A 19,654-nucleotide genomic window follows, 5' to 3' on the forward strand; every position below is an offset into this window, starting at 1 on the left:
GCAAAACAAGCTAGTTACTTCAAGAGTTATACCCAGGAGTTCAAGCAAGGACACATAGGAAATGGAAGAAGTTGGCCTCGTGGCAAAAGTCGTGGTTGGTCTCGATCTTGGCCACAATGTCATTTGTGTGGCAAGGCTGGTCATGTGGTTCAGACTTGTTATTACAAGTTTGATGAGAATTTTTTTGGTGTTGATCAAGGTTCTTCGATGTTAATCAACTATCATTATTTTGATGGACAGAGGTGTGCAACTCAAATGCCTCATTGCTCATCTATGTCACATTTTTATGAGTCGATTGTTTCACCTTCCCAAACTCAATCTCAGTCAATTCTAATCAGTATTCGAGGCTCTTCTTCTACTAATATGGATCAGGACTGATATCTTGACCCAGGAGCAACGAATCACATTACTCTTAATATGACTACTCTAATAAATGATGTCTTTTATACATGTACAAGTAGAGTGTCTATGGGCAACGGTGAGTCAATATTTATTACTAACATAGGGTCTTTTGCTCTGCTGGTTGGTCTTACGGTCTTGCAACTCCTAATGTGCTTCATGTACCAACTATTTGTAAGAATTTGTTGTCAGTTTGCAAGAGATAATGGAGTTTACTTTGAGTTTCATCCTTTTTTTTTTGTTTTGTGAAGGATATCCAGGCAGGGAAAACTCTATTAGTGGGCTACATGCATGATGGAATCTAAAAATTTAATTTTTCTCGTACAACTTTCAACGGAGTTGCTAGTGTAACTGCTAGGACACGTATGTCAGCATTAAAGTTGGTGTACAATGCTCAGCTAGGAAATCTTGTTAAGCTGTGGCATCAAATACTCGATCACCCTTGCATTGGCACTCTTAATTGTGTTTTACATGATTGTAGTGTTTTTTTTAGTGATAATAAGTTGTCTCGTTTTTGTTCAGCTTGTCAACTAGGCAAAGCTCAAAAGCTACCATTTGATTCTTCACAAATAGTGTATTCTTTTCCATTTGAATTGGTAGTATCAGATGTTTGGGGACTAGCAAAAACACGAACAGATGGGTTTTTTTATGTTTCCTTTGTTGACATGTACAATTGATATACTTGGTTGTATTTTCTTAAGACTAAGTCTGAAGTTTCAAGTTGTTTCTTACATTTCCTGAAGTTTGTTCAAGTCCAGTTTAGGTGTTCTATCAAAATTCTTCAAAGTGATTGGGGAGGCGAGCATTGTTCTCTCTTGAAGGAGCTTTTTCAATTGGCATTTAGCACGGGATCAAATATCCATATACTTCTGAGCAGAATGGGGTAGCTGAAAGGAAGCACATTCATGTACTTGATATGGGACTTACTCTTCTAGCTCAGGCTTCTATACCTTTGGAGTTCTGGTCACATGTTTTCTCTTATGCAATTCACCTTGTGAATCAATTACCTACTACGATTTTACAAGGTTCTACTCCATATGAGAAGCTTTATAGAGCCAAACCTGATTATTCACAACTTAAAGTGTTTGGATGTGCTTTTTTTCCTTACTTGAGACCTTTCAATCAATATAAGCTTCAGTTTCGATCAAAGTAATGTGTTTTTATTATCTTTGAACAAATCAAAAAAGGTACAAATGTCTTGATGTTGAAAGATAAGTGTTTGTCTCTCGACATGTTATATTTCATGAGTATAAGTTTCCTTTTTGTTGTGATTTTCAATAAAAGTCTCATCCAGACTTTATGGAGAAATCTCATTACCAGTCTTATGTGCCTGTGGTTGTGACTTTTGAGCCAAAGAATACTATGTGCTCTTCAAGTCTATTTTCAACCTCAGTCAAGGATTCTTTTTTGGCAAGTTCAGCATAAGTTTCTTCTGTAGCAACCTATTCTTTAGCAAGGGAGGCTGTGTCAAGCTCTCACACTACAAGTCAATCTGTAAGAGTTTCAAAAAGGGACTATACTAGTAACACTGACTCTACTCCACTTGGAAGTTTTTGATGAAGTTGGTTCAGCATGCAGCAAACTCGACAGCATGCAGGCCATGAAGACCAAGTCATGCAGGAGCTGCTGATGCAAGCTTATTTTGTTTATTTTGTAATTCCTAGTCAATGAAATGTAATCTTAGTTCATTTCTAACTAAGTTAGGTTGTTGACTGATGTAATTAGCTTATGTATGAGCTGTAAACACAACTTTGTATAAGTTTACAAGCCAAAATTTCAAGTTTCCATGTCATTAGTGGAGGTAGGTGATGTTTAGGTAATTATTTGCTGTTTTGACAAGCTTAGTGCTTGGTTTATGTATTGGCATTGTGCCATTATGCAATTTATGAATGAAGTTCAGTTTGTTCATCAATTTTTCTCTTCATTTTTCTTAGCTTTTCTTTCTTTCTCTTGCTTGAATTCTCTTGTTTGCTCAGCAAGTCTCGAGACTTGCTTGACAAGTTTGCACTGAATCTGTTAGTTTCAGTTACAGCACCAACAATTGGTATCTAGAGCCTATTTCTTAAGGGATCTGTTATACAAATCCATGGCTTCATCAAGCTTTTCACCAGCTGCACCTCAAGTCTTCAATGGAGAAGGCTATCACATATGGGTGGTCAAAATGAAGACCTACCTGCAGGCTTTCGATCTGTGGGAGGTGGTCAACTCTGATGTTGAACCAGAGCCACTTAGAGCTAATCCAACAGTGGCTCAGATCAGGCAGCATGCTGATGAAAGGACCAAGAGGCACAAGGCTATGTCTTGCATCCAAAACTCAGTGTCTGATGTGATTTTCACAAGGATTATGGCCTGTGAATCACCAAAACAGGCCTGGGACAAATTGCAGGAAGAGTTTCAAGGGACAGAGAGGACAAGGCAGAAACAGTTGTTAAACTTGAGGAGAGATTTCGAGAATTTGAAGATGAAGGAAGAAGAAACTGTCAAGCAATATTCTGACAGGATTATGGCTGTGGTTAACAGCATCAGGCTCCTTGGAGAGCAGTTCAATGAAGCTAGGATAGTGGAGAAGGTTATAGCAACTCTGCCTGAGAGGTATGAGGCAAAAATCTCATCTCTCGAGGACTCAAGGGATCTGTCCACCATCTCCCTGACAGAGTTGATCAATGCTCTATATGCTCAAGAGCAGAGGAGAGCAAGCAGACTGGAGGAGCACCAAGAAGGTGCCTTTCAGGCAAGAACAAATACTGCCTACAAAGGCAAGAAGGCCTGGAGAGACAAGCCAAAGAATGATGCTGCAAGGAGAGAAGGTCAGACTTGCAAGCACTGCAGAAAGGCTGGTCATTCAGAAGAAAAATGCTGGTTCAATCCAGATGCTGTGTGTCAGCATTGTAAGAAGAAGGGTCATGTTGAGAGAGTCTGCAAGAGTAAGACCAAATCGAGGCAGAATCAGTTTCAACAGATGAAAGCTGAGGCTCGAGTAGCTAAGGAGGACAGTGACCAAGAGGAGCAAGTCTTTGCTGTGTCATGCTCAGCTGCTCAGGAAAGGTCCTCATCTGGTTGGCTCCTAGACAGTGGATGCACCAACCACATGACACATGATGCTGCAATCTTCAAGTCTTTAGACAGAAGCTGCAGAACTAAAGTCAAGATAGGAAATGGTCATTTTATTCAAGCTGAAGGCAAGGGTGATGTGCTGATATGCACCCTTACAGGTAGCAAAGTAATTTCAAATGTGCTGTTGGTGCCTGAAATTGACAGAAACCTGCTCAGCATAGCTCAGTTGCTGGAAAAAGGTTATTCAGTTGTGTTTAAAGACCACCAGTGCCAAATCAGTGATCCAAGTGGATCCAAACTGATGGCAGTCCCTATGGCTGATAAGAGCTTTGTGGTTGACTGGACAAAAAAGTCAGACATTGCCTACACAGCCACTTCAGATGAATCCAAGCTGTGGCATCAAAAACTAGGACATGCCAACTTCAGATCGATGGCCCGAATGGTCAGAGAGGACCTGGCTGAAAATTTCATCAACTCAGTGGACCATGATGATGTATGTGAAGTATGTCAGCTAGGAAAGCAGGCCAGACTTCCATTTCCCTCGAATCAAGCCTGGAGAGCCTATGAAAAACTCCAACTGGTGCATACTGATGTGTGTGGCCCTATGAAGACTGAGTCATTAAGTGGAAACAGGTATTTCATACTATTCATTGATGATTTCTCGAGATATTGCTGGATTTACTTCTTAAAACAGAAATCAGAGGTGGCCACTGTGTTTTGGAAGTTCAAAACTGCTGCTGAGACTGAAACAGGCTGCAAGGTGAAGACCATAAGGTCTGATAATGGGACTGAGTACACCTCAGCTCAGTTCCAAGCCTTCTGTGATAAGGCAGGCATCAAACATCAACTTACCAACACATATACACCTCAGCAGAATGGGGTAAGTGAAAGGAAGAATAGGAGTTTGATGGATATGGCCAGGTGCTTGATGATTCAGAAGAATCTGCCTAAAGCACTATGGGCAGAAGCAGTTAACACTGCAACATACATTCAAAATAGACTTCCAACCAAGGCTTTGGATCAAAAGACCCTATTCGAGGCCTGGTTTAGCTTCAAGCCATCACTGGCTCATCTGAAGGTCTTTGGATGCATCTGTTATGCACATGTACCTGCCATTAAAAGGGACAAATTGTCTGAAAGGGCTCGACCTGGTGTTTTGGTGGGGTATAGCACTGTTAAGAAGGGTTATAGGATTTTAAATCCTTCAACAAACAAAGTGTCAGTAAGCAGGGATGTGGTATTTGATGAGAGGTCATGTTGGAACTGGGAAAGACATGAACCTGAAGAAGTTTCTGAAGAACTTGCAGCAGACCAAGCTGAGCCAGACCAAAATGTCCCTGAAATGGATATTAATGATGAACCAGTCAGAGGAACAAGGTCATTGGCTGAGATTTATGAAAGGGCTCATGTAGCCATAGCTGAACCAAGCAACTTTGAAGAGGCTGAGGCTCAGCAAGGGTGGAAGCAGGCAATGGCTGAGGAGATCAGCATGATTGAGAAGAACCAGACCTGGGAATTGGTTGAAAGGCCAATCAAAAGGAAGGTGATTGGGGTGAAATGGGTGTACAAAGTCAAGCACAATGCTGATGGAACCTTGAACAAACTGAAAGCAAGGCTAGTTGTTAAGGGGTTCAGTCAGAGGTATGGCCTGGACTACTTGGAGACCTTTGCACCAGTGGCCAGGCTCGACACCATCAGACTGCTAATTGCCTTAGCAGCACAGCTCGAATGGAAAATCCATCAACTTGATGTGAAATCAGCCTTTCTGAATGGTTTCTTAGATGAAGACATCTATGTTGAACAACCACAAGGGTTTGAAATAGCTGGCAGAGAGCATATGGTCTACAAACTGAAGAAGGCCCTATATGGATTAAAACAGGCTCCAAGGGCTTGGTATAGCAGAATCGATGGCTACTTGACTGATCTGGGATTCGATCGAAGTAAGAGTGAGCCAACACTGTATGTCAAGAAACAAGGGACACAAATACAACTCATTGTGTCCCTGTATGTTGATGACCTTCTGGTGACAGGAGGAGATCGAGTAGTGCTGGCTGATTTCAAGACCAAGATGCAGGAAGTGTTTGAAATGTCTGATCTTGGGGAGATGTCTTATTTTCTTGGAATGGAGGTGTCTCAAGTACAGAATGAGATATTTCTAAGCCAGAGAAGCTTTGCCACAAAGATTCTGACCAAGTTCTCCATGCAAAACAGCAAGGCAACTAAAACACCTGTTGCTGTTGGAGAAAAACTATCGAGCCAAGGTGATTTTGAGAAAGTTTGTGAAACAACCTACAGGAGTCTAGTTGGTTGCTTGCTATACTTGACTGCCACTAGACCAGACATCATGTATGCTGTAGGATTTCTCTCAAGGTTCTTGCATTGCTGCAATGAGAAGCATTTCCAAGCTGCAAAGAGAGTGCTGAGATATGTCAAAGGCACTTTAAACTATGGTTTGAGGTACAGCAAAGAAGGAAATCTGAAGCTGGTTGGCTACACTGATAGTGACTGGGCTGGCTCGATAGATGACATGAAAAGCACCTCAGGGTATGCTTTTAACCTTGGTTCAGCCATGTTTTGCTGGAGCTCAAAGAAGCAAAGTCTAGTAGCTCAATCTACTGCTGAAGCAGAATATGTGGCAACAGCAAGTGCTGTCAACCAAGCCATATGGCTAAGGAAAATATTGGCTGACTTGAATGTGCATCAAGAGGAAGCTACTGAGATCTTCTGTGACAACCAATCTGCAGTAGCAATTGCTAAAAATCCAGTGTTCCATGGAAGAACAAAACATTTCAACATCAAGTTGCATGTTGTTCGAGAAATGGAGCAAGCTCAGGAAGTAAAGCTGATCCACTGTAATTCAGAGGATCAACTTGCAGACATTTTAACCAAAGCCCTTAGTGTCACAAGGTTCGAATGTCTAAGAAAGAAGCTAGGTGTTTGCTCCATGCAAACCAAGGAGGAGTGATGAAGTTGGTTCAGCATGCAGCAAACTCGACAGCATGCAGGCCATGAAGACCAAGTCATGCAGGAGCTACTGATGCAAGCTTATTTTGTAATTCCTAGTCAATGAAATGTAATCTTAGTTCATTTCTAACTAAGTTAGGTTGTTGACTGATGTAATTAGCTTATGTATGAGCTGTAAACACAACTTTGTATAAGTTTACAAGCCAAAATTTCAAGTTTCCATGTCATTAGTGGAGGTAGGTGATGTTTAGGTAATTATTTGCTGTTTTTGACAAGCTTAGTGCTTGGTTTATGTATTGGCATTGTGCCATTATGCAATTTATGAATGAAGTTCAGTTTGTTCATCAATTTTTCTCTTCATTTTTCTTAGCTTTTCTTTCTTTCTCTTGCTCGAATTCTCTTGTTTGCTCAGCAAGTCTCGAGACTTGCTTGACAAGTTTGCACTGAATCTGTTAGTTTCAGTTACAGCACCAACAGTTTTGAATAGCAGGTGTCACATCTGCTTAATTCTTTAAATTTACATTCCATGCAAAGTAGATCAAAGAGTGGAATATTCAAGCTTAAGATATTATCATTAGTCTTAACAGAGAGGGAACCAATGTACATTGAAGAAGGTGTATGATGCATTGATCAGAAACTAAACTTGGGAGTTGATGCCTTTACCTAAAGGTCATAGGACAGTCAATTGCAAGTGAATCTTTAAACTAAAAAGGAATGTTGATGGCTCGGTAGCTAGGTATAAAGGTAGATTGGTGGTTAAAGGTTATTTGCAAGAAGCATGTATTGATTTTCATGAAACCTTCAACCCTGTGGTTAAACCAACAATAATTAGGGTGGTCCTTGCCTTTGCTGTCTCGATGGGGTGGTCACTTAAAGAAGTGGACATCAATAATGCCTTTCTAAATGGTGATCTACATGAAGGAATTTACATGGTGCAACCATCAGGCTTTGAACAGGAAGGAAGTGATGGAAAGTAGTTGGTGTGCAAGTTAAAAAAAGCTTTATATGGCATCAAGCAAGCTCCTCATGCTTGGTTCTATAAGCTAAAAGAGTATCTTACAACTACTAAGTTGGAGGTTTCAAAGTTTGATACTTCTCTTTTTATTCGATGAAAGGGTTTTACACTTATTTATGTTTTGGTGTTCATGGATGACATTATTGTTACTGGAAATGACTCACATGCAATAGGTTAGTTTGTTAAGGAGCTCGACATTCAATTCTGTTTGAAGGACTTAGGGAGGTTAGTTACTTCTTAGGCATTGAGGTTACTTATACTCCAAATGGTGTGTTTCTCAATCAAAGGAAATATATTCTTGATCTGTTTCGAAGGGCATCCATGGACAAGTCAAAAGGATCCCACACACCTATGGTGACTACATGTAATTTGTCAGCTTATGTTGGAACTCTTATTGAATATGAGTCCCTGTACAAGAGTATAGTAGGTGTATTGCAATATGTTGTGATCACAAGTCCAAACATTGCATTTTTCTGTGAATAAGTGTGTTAGTTCATGCACAAACCGTCGGATCCTCATTTTAAAGCCGTTAAAAGGATCTTGTGCTATTTACAGGATGCCTTGGATCATGGGTTATGTTTCATTCGAGCTTCAAAATTTTTTCTTGAAGGATATTTAGATGCAAATTGGGGTACAAATGTTGTTGATCAAAGGTCTATTTCAGGGTATTGTATGTTTCTTAGAGGAAATCCAGTTTCATGGAGTTCAAGAAAACAACAAGTTGTTTCGAGATCTACTGTTGAGGCTGAATACAAAAGCCTAGCACATGTCATAGCTGAAATAATTTGGCATAGTCTTTGTTGTCTGAGTTACATGTACCGGTTAGGAGCAAAGCTTTAGTGTGGTATGATAGTTCAGCAGCTATTGCAGTTGTAGGGAATCTTGTTTTGCATTCCAAATTTGAACATGCAGAATTGGATCTGCTTTTTGTCAAGGAAAGAGTTGCAACTAGTTCACTTCAAGTTGGTCATGTTCCTAGCCAAAATCAGATTGTTGATATACTCACTAAACCATTATCAGCAGGATTGTTCACGAAATTCAGAAGTCATCTTAAAGTTCTTAGCAACAGTCATGAAATTAAAAGTAGAGAAGATAGTTACCAAGCACGGGGAATGTTATGAGTATTAAACAGCTGAAGTTAGTTGGTTAAGGTAGTTATCTAATTGTTAGACTAGATTGTTATTTTTGGTATTTCTAGTATGTAAGCATGGCTACATTAAATAGCCAATGAGTGTTCATTTGTATGGTGTGTTTTTGAATCAGAAATCAAGTGTTTCTTCTTCATTTGTTGCTATTCTAACAGAACGAAGGTGAGCATTGAGTGATTGAAAATCTCCTTTCATGCATGCCAATGTACTCTTACGTGTCTCTTATTAATGAAGCTTCAAAAACTACTATGACAAATGGATGGATCTTATGAATAAAACATGGATCGAGGAGGATCAATAATTTATGTCACAAGACTTCATCATGTTACCGGTGACTGATTTCAAAGGGCAGTAGGCAGGTCTAAAGACGTTCCAGATTAATTTTAAGGAATCTGTGAGTTTAGGTAATTATACATGGTGATTTCTAGTACGAGGGAAACAAATAAACCTTTTTTAAAACTTGAATTTAAATTTTAAACCCAAAATTTAATTATACTCTTCTTGTAAAAAGAAAAAAAATAAAAAAAAGAGAACACATAAATTAATGGAAAAAGACATTGTTAGCCGGAAAAGAAGGTGTCAAAGAATAGAGAGAGAATATGGAGGGAAAAAGAGGTGGCAAAGTCAGTACGTGGGAACTTGAACCTTGGCTCAACTAGGCGCATGCAGTAGCGACAATCACACCAGCTTGATATATATACCTATGGAATTTCTCAAATTCCACTTTATATTGCAGCTAAGCTAAGCTTTTACTGGCGTTTAATATTGCTGTTAAGCCCTAAATAACCCCCTCCCCCCCCCAAAACCATCTATTTTCTGGAAGCTACGCAGTTACCAAATGAAGGTAAGAAAATAAACGAATTAAGAGAGTCGATTTCATTGGTTAGCATTTGTATTTTCGCTAACATATGTATTATATATCTTAATGTTTGGTTGCAGATATTCAGCTGGGTTCAAAACAAGCTCACTAGCAAGAAATCCAACATTATTCCAGATAATAGTAAGTACTACTGTTCTTTCATTTGATTGCATGTTTGATCTTCAGACATGTTTTGTCTCTAACAATAAGATGTTATAATTTCTTTCTAATGATCATTTTTTTAGTTTTCTAATCCTGTTTGCTGATCATCATCATCTTCTAGATCATACAAAACAGCCTTGCAAAGAAGAGCTCAATGACTGGCCTCATGGACTGCTTGCGATTGGAACTTTGGGAAATAAGATAAAACAAGAAGCAGATCAGAAGGCAAATCTACACCAATGTGTCCCCTCTACACAAGATCATGTCAATTATCTACATGGTCTGACGGCTGAAGAAGTAGGGAAACTTCAAAAAGAGTTGAACTTAATATTTCAAGAACATGGACCGACATCACCAGCTAATCTAGAAGCCCCTAGTCTTCCATTTGATAGATTTCTGGATGCCGGCTCGAGCACGGTCGAAGATGAAGAAAGGGTTTGCAGTGGATGCTCCGATGGTTCGAATTTAAATAACAGAAAAGATGATCACCATCTCCAGTATTGTAACAGCAGTTTGGTTCAGAGTAGAGGGAAAGATATGTGCTCGGACAACTCAAAAGCTGCAATAGGGAAAAAATCATTATCATTTCTTTTGAAGAAGATGTTTGTTTGTAGAAGTGGATTTTCACCCGCCCCAATTAGTTTAAGGGATCCAGCAGTCATGGAATCACGAACGGAGAAGGTACTTAATACTGATACACTAATTAGTACATTGAATACTACAAATTAAGTATATACTAAAGTGAGTGAATTGAGTCTTTGGGTTCATCTTTTGAGTTTTCAGCTGTTGAAGGCCATACTTCACAAGAAGATATATCCTCAAAATTATAGCACCAAACTGTCTACTAAGAAATCCTTAGAGAGCTGTACCCATATCTCCAACACTGCCGATGGGGATGAAAAGATTGAAAAGGCAGATGATGGAAGTAAATGGGTGAAAACAGATTCCGAATGTAAGTTCTATATGCATGAACAATTCAAATCATATAATTTGCAATTACTCAAGGTTTTAACTTGATTTGTTTCTTAATCGCAGATATTGTTTTGGAAATATAAAGTTTTGCTTGGACCTGCTATGGAAATACATTGTTTTCTTTTGGATGCACACACTTTCTTTCATCAGTTGGGAAAAAAGAAGGCAGCATTAATTAATAATAGCAGTACCGATTACTACAAGGATCAATGAGAAATAACAACATGATCCAATAGTGTATTGCATTATATTATTATTTTTCAGATTGCAAGGTTCTCTTTTAAAGCCTTGAAGAGAAGGGAAGAGAAGAAAATAGTCATAGCCAAGTTCTCAGTGTTGCATTTTCAAGATAATCCCTTTTAATTTTAATTTTTAATCTTGGTTTTTTGAGATGATAATTGAGAGACCTGTAATTTTTAACTTATTTATCATCTTTTCTGCAAAATGTACAATCTGAGAGACATAAATGCACAACTCTCATTATTATATCATATATACCCTATAAATATAATTTCCCGTTGCGAGGTTTGGTTTTTAATAATTTAATATATATTTTTTAACTAATTATTTTTTACATATAAAAAATATCTTATATATTAAAATTTTATAATTTTAAATTTTATCTCAGAGTTATAAATAATAACATTTAAATTTAAAGAATTATAATACTTATTTTTATTGAATTATAATTTATCAGATTCGACAAAAATAAGCATTTAAGATCCAAAGCCTCACCAAATTCATGAAATCTAATAAAAAAAACAATTTAACTTAGATTAAGATAATCCTAAGAGGTCACATTTTAGACACCTGAGTATATGATAATATAATATATTAAGAGACAATAAATTAACTCTATTACTATTATTTAACTCCTATAAACAAACAAATAAGTAAAACTAAATATTCAAAGGATTCGCCTACCCTCATAACTCGTAAGTCCCAAGAGGACTCGCAACTAAATTTCAACTTTATATTTCGTATTTTATTTTAATATTGAGATTTAATAAAAGAGTTTAACTTAGATTAATATGAACTTAAAAAGTAACAGTTTAAACATTAAGTAATAGCATGTCACACCATTTTTTTTAGACCGTATGAATAATATAATTTATCAAACAATACCAAATTAACTCTTGTTACTATCTTTTAATTCTAATACACAAATAAACAATATCAAATACCCAAAAGGATTTGTCTACCCTTGATAGAGGGTTGCGGGCGGACAAAGATCGAGTTGCCAAGTCACGAGAAAACTCCTACAAAGTTCTAGACGATCAGATCTGAAACGAAACAGAGAATTAAAATTAAATCCGATTAGATCTGAAATTAAAATCCCCAAATCAATCAATGGACAGCAAGAAACAAACGCTCTTAAGAATAACAAATCTTGGACGCAAAGAACACGGATTTGAAATCGAATTAAATCCCAATCTGCCAAATCTGAGAAGAATAATCACAAACTGCAAGTTAATGTTAAAGTGCAGCAAATCGATTGAATAAAAGATAGAGTTTGGACGGCAAGAACAAAATAAAAGGATTATGATTCAAAAACGATTTTTATCACTTGAGATTTTTATCACAAAGAAATTAAAGGATTAATCAATGAGTTTGACGCAAACAGCAAAGAAATTAAAAGAAACGAACAACAATAAAATAAAGAAAAGTCCTAAGAAGCCTTGAAATCTCGAAAGATTTCACAACTCCCTTCAAACGGCTCTAATCTCCCCTCCAATGAAGAAAAATGGCAAGAAGAAGGCTGAAGATGGCTCCCACAATCAAAAAGATTGTTAAAACTACTTCTAAAGAAACTCAAGAGAGAATTCTTGGAGAAAACTCTAAGAGAATTTGATACTCAGCAAAAACTGAAAATTTAATGTATGGTAATGTGTTTTAATAGGGTGGCCGGCCATGCCTATTAATAGGCCTTCTATCTATTTCCTACTCTCATTAGGAAAACTTAAAAAAAAACCTAATTAATAAATTAAGAGGGAAATTCGGCCAAGGCATTTTAATGGGCTGCTTAAGCTGAATTTTGACATATAATAATCCTAAAGTCTAAAAATTAAACTAGATATTTAAACAATTAAAATCTTTTACAAATTGGGCCACTTTAACAATTTGGCCTGATTTTCAACTAAGTATGGTTTGACTTCTTGGCTGGGCTTGGAATCATCTTATTGGGCGTTGCCTTCAAGAACTTGGGCTTGTAGTCCATCTCCTACCGAAATTGGTTCGTTGATGCTCGTAACGGAGATCCAATGCGCTTTGGCTGCAAGTTTCGGTTTCTTGGATCAAGATTTCCAAGATTTGAAATCTTGATTTTCTTGATTCTTGAAATCGCTTCAAACAGCAAAATTGGGCCAAGATTCGGTTTCTTGATTTTCTTGAAAACAAGAAAGTGAATCTTGATTTTCTCTTTCTTTCGTGTACGCATCTAAGGCCTTGCTAGTGTACGCATCTAAGGCCTTGCTAACAAATTCCTGAATGGTTTCATTTAGTTTGGAACGCATTTGTCTGGCCTTTGACCTCATTATTGGGCCTTGTGGTAATTTGAGCCCATCACGTTCTTGAGCTTGGGTTGGGCCTTTGTGACTCGTATCATTCCCCCTTCCTCAAAAAGATTCGTCATCGAATCTAAAAAATCAAATGGGGACAAGTCAGCCACATTAAAAGTAGAACTTACATTGTACTTACCAGGTAGATCAATTTTATAGGCATTGTCGTTGATCCGCTCGAGTACTTGGAAAGGCCCATCGCCCATTGGGTCCAACTTAGTCTTTCTTTTTGTAGGAAATCATCCTTTCCTCATATGGACCCAAACCCAATCTCCAGGTTCGAAGACAACCCGTTTGTGCCTCTTGTTTGCTTTGTTGGTGTTGATGTCATTTGTTTTGGCTATTCGTTGCCCAACCTTCTCGTGTAAGGATTTCACCAACTCAGCAATAGTGGAGAAATCTTTCACAAATCGTCTATAAAAACAAGCTAAACTATGGAAAAATCTCACCTCAGTTATCGATTTAGGAGTTGGCCACTCCTTGATTGCTTTAACTTTGTCCTCATCGACATGAATACCTTGAGCACTAATTATGAAACCTAAAAATATTAGCTTATCACAACAAAATGTGCATTTATCAAGGTTGGCAAATAATTTTTCAGCTCTTAGAACGTCTAAAACCGTTCTAACATGGAAAACATGACCATTTAATGTTGTTGAGTAAATTAAAATGTCATCAATCCAAGAATGGAAATTATCGACAATAACATACAGTACCTTTTCAAAATTCAAGTCATGAGCAAAGTCATCAATACGAGTTGAATGAAGTTGTTTAGACAATAGAGAAACTTCACCTTGCTTACCATTAGAGGTGGGAAAACGAGGATCAATTTTACCTTGTTCAATCAATTGAAAACGTCTCTCGGTAGAAGGGTAATGAAGCTGAAACCTGTCCATGGGTGGAATCTTCCAAACCTGAAACAAAGAGAAATCACAAGGTGATTTCGAATGGGGGTTAGCAAAAATATTCCTCCCTTGTGTTTGAGCACTCTCTTCTCCTTCACTCATTCCTTGTTTAAGCTCTCTCTCTTTTTCACTCACTTCATTCACATTTTCTTTTGTTTCTCTCTCGCTTTCCTTTTCGCCTTTTTCATTTTCATTTTCTTCTTTTTCACTTTTATTTTTCTCTTCTCCTTTTTCTTTTTCCTCACTTGTTTTAACAACAGAATTTTTTAGTTTGATTTGGTCCTCATGGACTTGTTCCGGAGTGAGCGGCACTAAGGTGACTTTCCTTCCTTGATGCTTGAAAGAATACCTATTGGTACAACCATCGTGGGTGACCTTTCGATCCATTTTCCATGGTTCTCCTAGCAACAAATGGCAGGCTTGAATAGGCACTACGTCACACATGACTTCGTCTTGATACTTGCCGATAGAAAAGGCGATGCGCACTTGTTGAGTGACCTTAAATTGGCCTTCGTTGCTAAGCCCTTGTAGTTGATAAGGTCATGGATGCTTGGTAGTGGTTAAACAAAGCTTTTCCACCATCGTCGTGCTGGCTACGTTTGAGCAACTTTCACCATCAATAATAACTCTACAAACCTTACCTTGTACATGGCAGCGAGTATGAAAGAGATGTTCTCGTTGCTGCTCGCTCTTTGGTTTTACCAAAGAGGGTTGTCCGCGATCATGAACGTCATATTCAGTTCTAGGGACACGTCTAGGAGCGTGCCTATGAGCACGAGGCTGGTTATCCACATCCTCTTTAATTGGACCCCGATACTGAGGCTCTTAATCCAATCGCATCTCATTGATAGTAGCACTCAATGTTCGAAGTAAGGCAGCCCGTTCGTCTAACTGTTGTTGGATCTTTTTAAATTTATCATGGACATCATTATGGTCATCACCAACTTGACCAACTCTTGACATTTTTTTTTCTTTTTGTAAAAACCTGCAAAACAAACACTCAACACTCAAAAAGGAAAATGAGCAAACCTCACCGTTAATCACTCAAAAAGAAAAAAATCAAATTCTCAAAGAGGTAGAATTCAGTCTTGTGAGTTCTTTAGTAGAGTATATATCAACCAATTAGAAAGTGTATGAACCGAAACTACCAAAGAATCCTAATTTGCACTAGGATGCCAAAAACTGACGAGACACCAATTGATTTGTGTTGCACCGAGGAAGAATTGTGCACACCTTAAAATCCTACTAACACAAGAAACAAGAAGGTGTTAGATAGTGCAAAGGGAGAATAAAGGCAAAACAAATGAAAACCTACAGCTAAGAATCAATAAAAATTGCTGAAATCCAAAAACCAGAAAAACTGCGGATTAATTTGACAACTTCGTTCGAGGTGTTTCCGATCTCCAAAAATCACGAAATTAAATCTGGAATGTCCTTAAATATTTAATTTTTGATCTGGAAATTTTGGGCACCAAAATCAACCCACTGAATATTTTTTTTAATTTTTTATTGGGTTTCGTATTTTTCAAATTTTTTGACTTTTTCGGGTGATTTTTTTGCGGAAAATATTTTTTTATATTCAATTACAGTGCCAAAAAAATGCATGTAAAATTTCAGATCAATCGGAAAATGTTTACCCACTCGAATGAATTTTTTTCCAAAAAGTTTTCTAGGTAAAACTGCTGTTTATAGTTTTAAAAAATAGAGATCAGTTTAGAACTCAACCAAGAACACCCAAAACGCCCAAAATCTGATATCAAATGATAGAGGGTTGTGCGTGGACCAAGATCGAGTTGCCAAGTCATGAGAAAACTACTACAAAGTTCTAGACGATCAGATCTGAAACGAAACAGAGAATTAAAATTAAATCCGATTAGATCTGAAATTAAAATCCCCAAATCAATCAATGGACAGCAAGAAACAAACGCTCTTAAGAATAACAAATCTTGGACGCAAAGAAATCAGATTTGAAATCAAATTAAATCCCAATCTCCCAAATCTGAGAAGAATAATCATAAACTGCAAGTTAATGTTAATTTTAAAGTGCAGCAAATCAATTGAATAAAAGATAGAGTTTGGACGGCAAGAACAAAATAAAAGTATTATGATTCAAGAACGATTTTTATCACTTGAGGTTGTTGGGAACTTTTTCCAAATCGAATCTGAAAGGACTAACACCAAAAAAAGAAACAGCAGACTAATTCCCAAATTTCCAGCAAACCGAATTCAATTAGATCTAGGATGTGCAGCCGACAAGATCAATTGAAAGAGGAATTAATGAACGCTTCTTGCTGCCAATAAGAACACCGAATAGATCCTTGAAGATTTTGATAGCTGGAATTGCAACAAAGAAATTAAAGGATTAATCAATGAGTTTGACGCAAATAACAAAGAAATTAAAAGAAACGAACAACAATAAAATAAAGAAAAGTCCTAAGAAGCCTTGAAATCTCGAAAGATTTCACAACTCCCTTCAAAAGGCTCTAATCTCCCCTCCAATGAAGAAAAATGGCAAGAAGAATGCTGAAGATGGCTCCCACAATCAAAAAGATTGTTAAAACTACTTCTAAATAAACTCAAGAGAGAATTCTTGGAGAAAACTCTAAGAGAATTTGATACTCAGCAAAAACTGAAAATTTAATGTATGGTAACGTGTTTTAATAGGGTGGCCGGCCATGCCTATTAATAGGCCTTCTATCTATTTCCTAATCTCATTAGGAAAACTTAAAAAAAAACCTAATTAATAAATTAAGAGGGAAATTCGGCCAAGGCATTTTAATAGGCTGCTTGGGCCGAATTTTGACATATAATAATCCTAAAGTCTAAAAATTAAACTAGATATTTAAACAATTAAAATCTTTTACAAATTGGGCCACTTTAACAATTTGGCCTGATTTTCAACTAAGTATGGTTTGACTTCTTGGCTGGGCTTGGAATCATCTTATTGGGCCTTGCCTTCAAGAACTTGGGCTTGTAGTCTATCTCCTACCGAAATTGGTTCGTTGATGCTCGCAACGGAGATCCAATGCGCTTTGGCTACAAGATTCGGTTTCTTGGACCAAGATTTCCAAGATTTGAAATCTTGATTTTCTTGATTCTTGAAATCGCTCCAAACAGCAAAATTGGGCCAAGATTCGGTTTCTTGATTTTCTTGAAAACAAGAAAGTAAATCTTGATTTTCTCTTTCTTTCGTGTACGCATCTAAGGCCTTGCTAACAAATTCCTGAATGGTCCCATTTAGTTTGGAACGCATTTGTCTGGCCTTTGACCTCGTTATTGGGCCTTGTGGTAACTTGAGCCCATCAAGTTCTTGAGCTTGGGTTGGGCCTTTGTGACTCATATCAACCCTCATCGTCCATAAGTCTCAAGAGAGGTTCGACTAAATTTTAACTTTATATTTTTTTGTGTGATTCTTAAGACTGAAAATTAATAAAATTAATTTATTTTTTAATAAGATTCTAAAACCCTTAAAATCCTAGATCACTAAACACTAAATCATAAACTCTAAATATTAAATTCTAAATCTTATTCATCCTTAAATCTTATCCACAACCTTAATCTAACCCTTTTCTTAAAAGCATAATCCTAAAAATCCAAGGTTCTAAACCCACCACATTTAACATAAAAAAAGTCATAAACATTGTGTTACTATTATTTTTTTATTTAATTTATCAAAACTTAATAAGGTTAAAATATTGTTAAAGAGTATATGTAAAGCACTTGAAAATTTTGAAGATTAATAATTCTACATAAAGAGAGTAAAAAATTAAAAAAATAAAGAAATTGCTTAATGAATGCCCCACAATTTAGAAAAAAAATATATCTAATCCAAATTTATTAGGCAACTATAATAAAAAAAATTAAAATTGAAAATTTTAGGGATAAATCAAAAACTCCTCAAAAAAGGATAAAAAAAATCATGGGTAAAAGTAGATTTCACTATAATAAAAGGAGAGTACAAAAGATGGAGAGAATCAAAAAAAAATCCGAGGCCCCAAAAGAAAAGCCCTTCAAAACAAAAAACATAATTCTCTCAATCTAAATATTTATGTTGTTTTAAACCTAGAGTAACTATGGTCTATTTATAGGCTGAAATTCGCAACATATATGACTAGAATATCCCTAGGTTAATTAGAGTTCAAGTGGGAAACTAAAAATAGAGTTTAATTAAGAGAAGAAAGCCGAAAGTGCACATCACCACATTGTGACATGGTGTTTAGGCTACGGGATGAAGAAGGATCAAGTCGTCAGGATAAGGGATTTATTCTCGTTGTGACGTTGGCTACTTGTCAAGACGAAAAGCTTTTCCTCATTACGTCACGCATTGCTTGATTGCAACGCGAGGCATACTTCCACAAATCTCCACCTTGACTCGTATTTCACTTAACTCCTTTGCCAAGCCTTGTTATGGGCCTAATTTAATCTTATTCAGATACTCACCAAGTCCAGGCAATGCTCAAACTTTGAATCTGGAAGACTCATTGTCAATATATTGACAAAATTGTGTTATATGCCAATTTTATGAATCTAAACATTCCTTTGAATGATCACCTCTCGAACAAAGTGATAAGTAATGTCTATGTGCTTTCTCCTTTCGTGATGCATTTGATCTTTGTTGAGATGTATGGCATTTTGACTATCACAATATATGGCAGTTGCCTTTTTTTCACTTACCAGTTCACTAAACAGGCCTTTAAACCAAGTCGCTTCTTTTACAGTTTCAGTAATTGCCATGTATTCTGCTCCAATAGTAGATAAGGCTACTATAGCTTGAAGTGTAGCTTTCCAAATGATGGCACAATCTCCAAAAGTGAATAGATAACCTATGAGAGACCTCCTTCGATCTAAGTCTCTTGCATAATCTGAATCAACATATCCGACTAAGCCCTTTTGGCTTTTTCCAAACTTTAAGCACATGTTAGAAGTACCTCATAAATATCTGAATATCCACTTAAATGCATGCCAGTGTAGCTTACCCAATTTAGTCATGTATCTACTAACAACACTATCAACATGTGAAATATTAGGACGAGTGCAAACCATTGCATACATCAAACTTCTAATTGCGCTTGAATAGAGTAATTTTGACATATACCTCTCTTCTCTTTTGTTTTGGGGAGAATATGAAATTGAAAATTTAAAGTGTACAACTAAGAGAGTACTTACCTATTTCGAGTCTTGCATCTTAAATCGCTCAAGGATCTTCTTGATTTACCTTTGTTGCGATAAAAACAATATTTCGGAACGTCTATCCCTTGAAATTTTCATCCCTAATTTTTTTGCTACACCTAAATTGTTCATCTCAAACTTAGAGTTTAGCATGGTTTTAAGTTTTTCAATTTCGGATGGATCTTTAGCCGCAATCAAAATATCATCAACATAAAACAACAAATATATGAATGAACCATTATCAAGACACTGTACCACTACCGAGGAGACTGCTTCAGACTGTACAATAATTTTCTAATAAGGGAAACATGATCTTCTTTATCTTCAGTTCTAAAGCTTTTCGGTTGCTGCATTTATATGTCCTCCTCAATGTGCTCTAACTCAAGATTGTTTGATGCAACAAGAGCCAAAAGTGCCGGAATGGACATATGTTTCACAACAGGAGAGAA

General features: G+C 36.9%; 1 protein-coding gene across 1 annotated transcript; it reads left to right on the plus strand.

Moving 5' to 3' along the window:
- The first annotated feature begins 9,297 nt into the window (after positions 1 to 9,297).
- LOC107900288 (protein NEGATIVE GRAVITROPIC RESPONSE OF ROOTS) lies at positions 9,298 to 11,119 on the plus strand. Its single transcript, XM_016825950.2, has 5 exons — positions 9,298 to 9,424; positions 9,520 to 9,580; positions 9,723 to 10,282; positions 10,385 to 10,553; positions 10,637 to 11,119. The coding sequence occupies exons 1-5, from the start codon at positions 9,419 to 9,421 to the stop codon at positions 10,654 to 10,656; spliced, it is 816 nt and encodes a 271-aa protein (XP_016681439.1). The 5' UTR covers positions 9,298 to 9,418; the 3' UTR covers positions 10,657 to 11,119.
- Positions 11,120 to 19,654: the final 8,535 nt, after the last annotated feature.

This window comes from Gossypium hirsutum, chromosome D06 (assembly GCF_007990345.1).
Source record: "Gossypium hirsutum isolate 1008001.06 chromosome D06, Gossypium_hirsutum_v2.1, whole genome shotgun sequence".
NCBI lineage: Eukaryota > Viridiplantae > Streptophyta > Magnoliopsida > Malvales > Malvaceae > Gossypium > Gossypium hirsutum.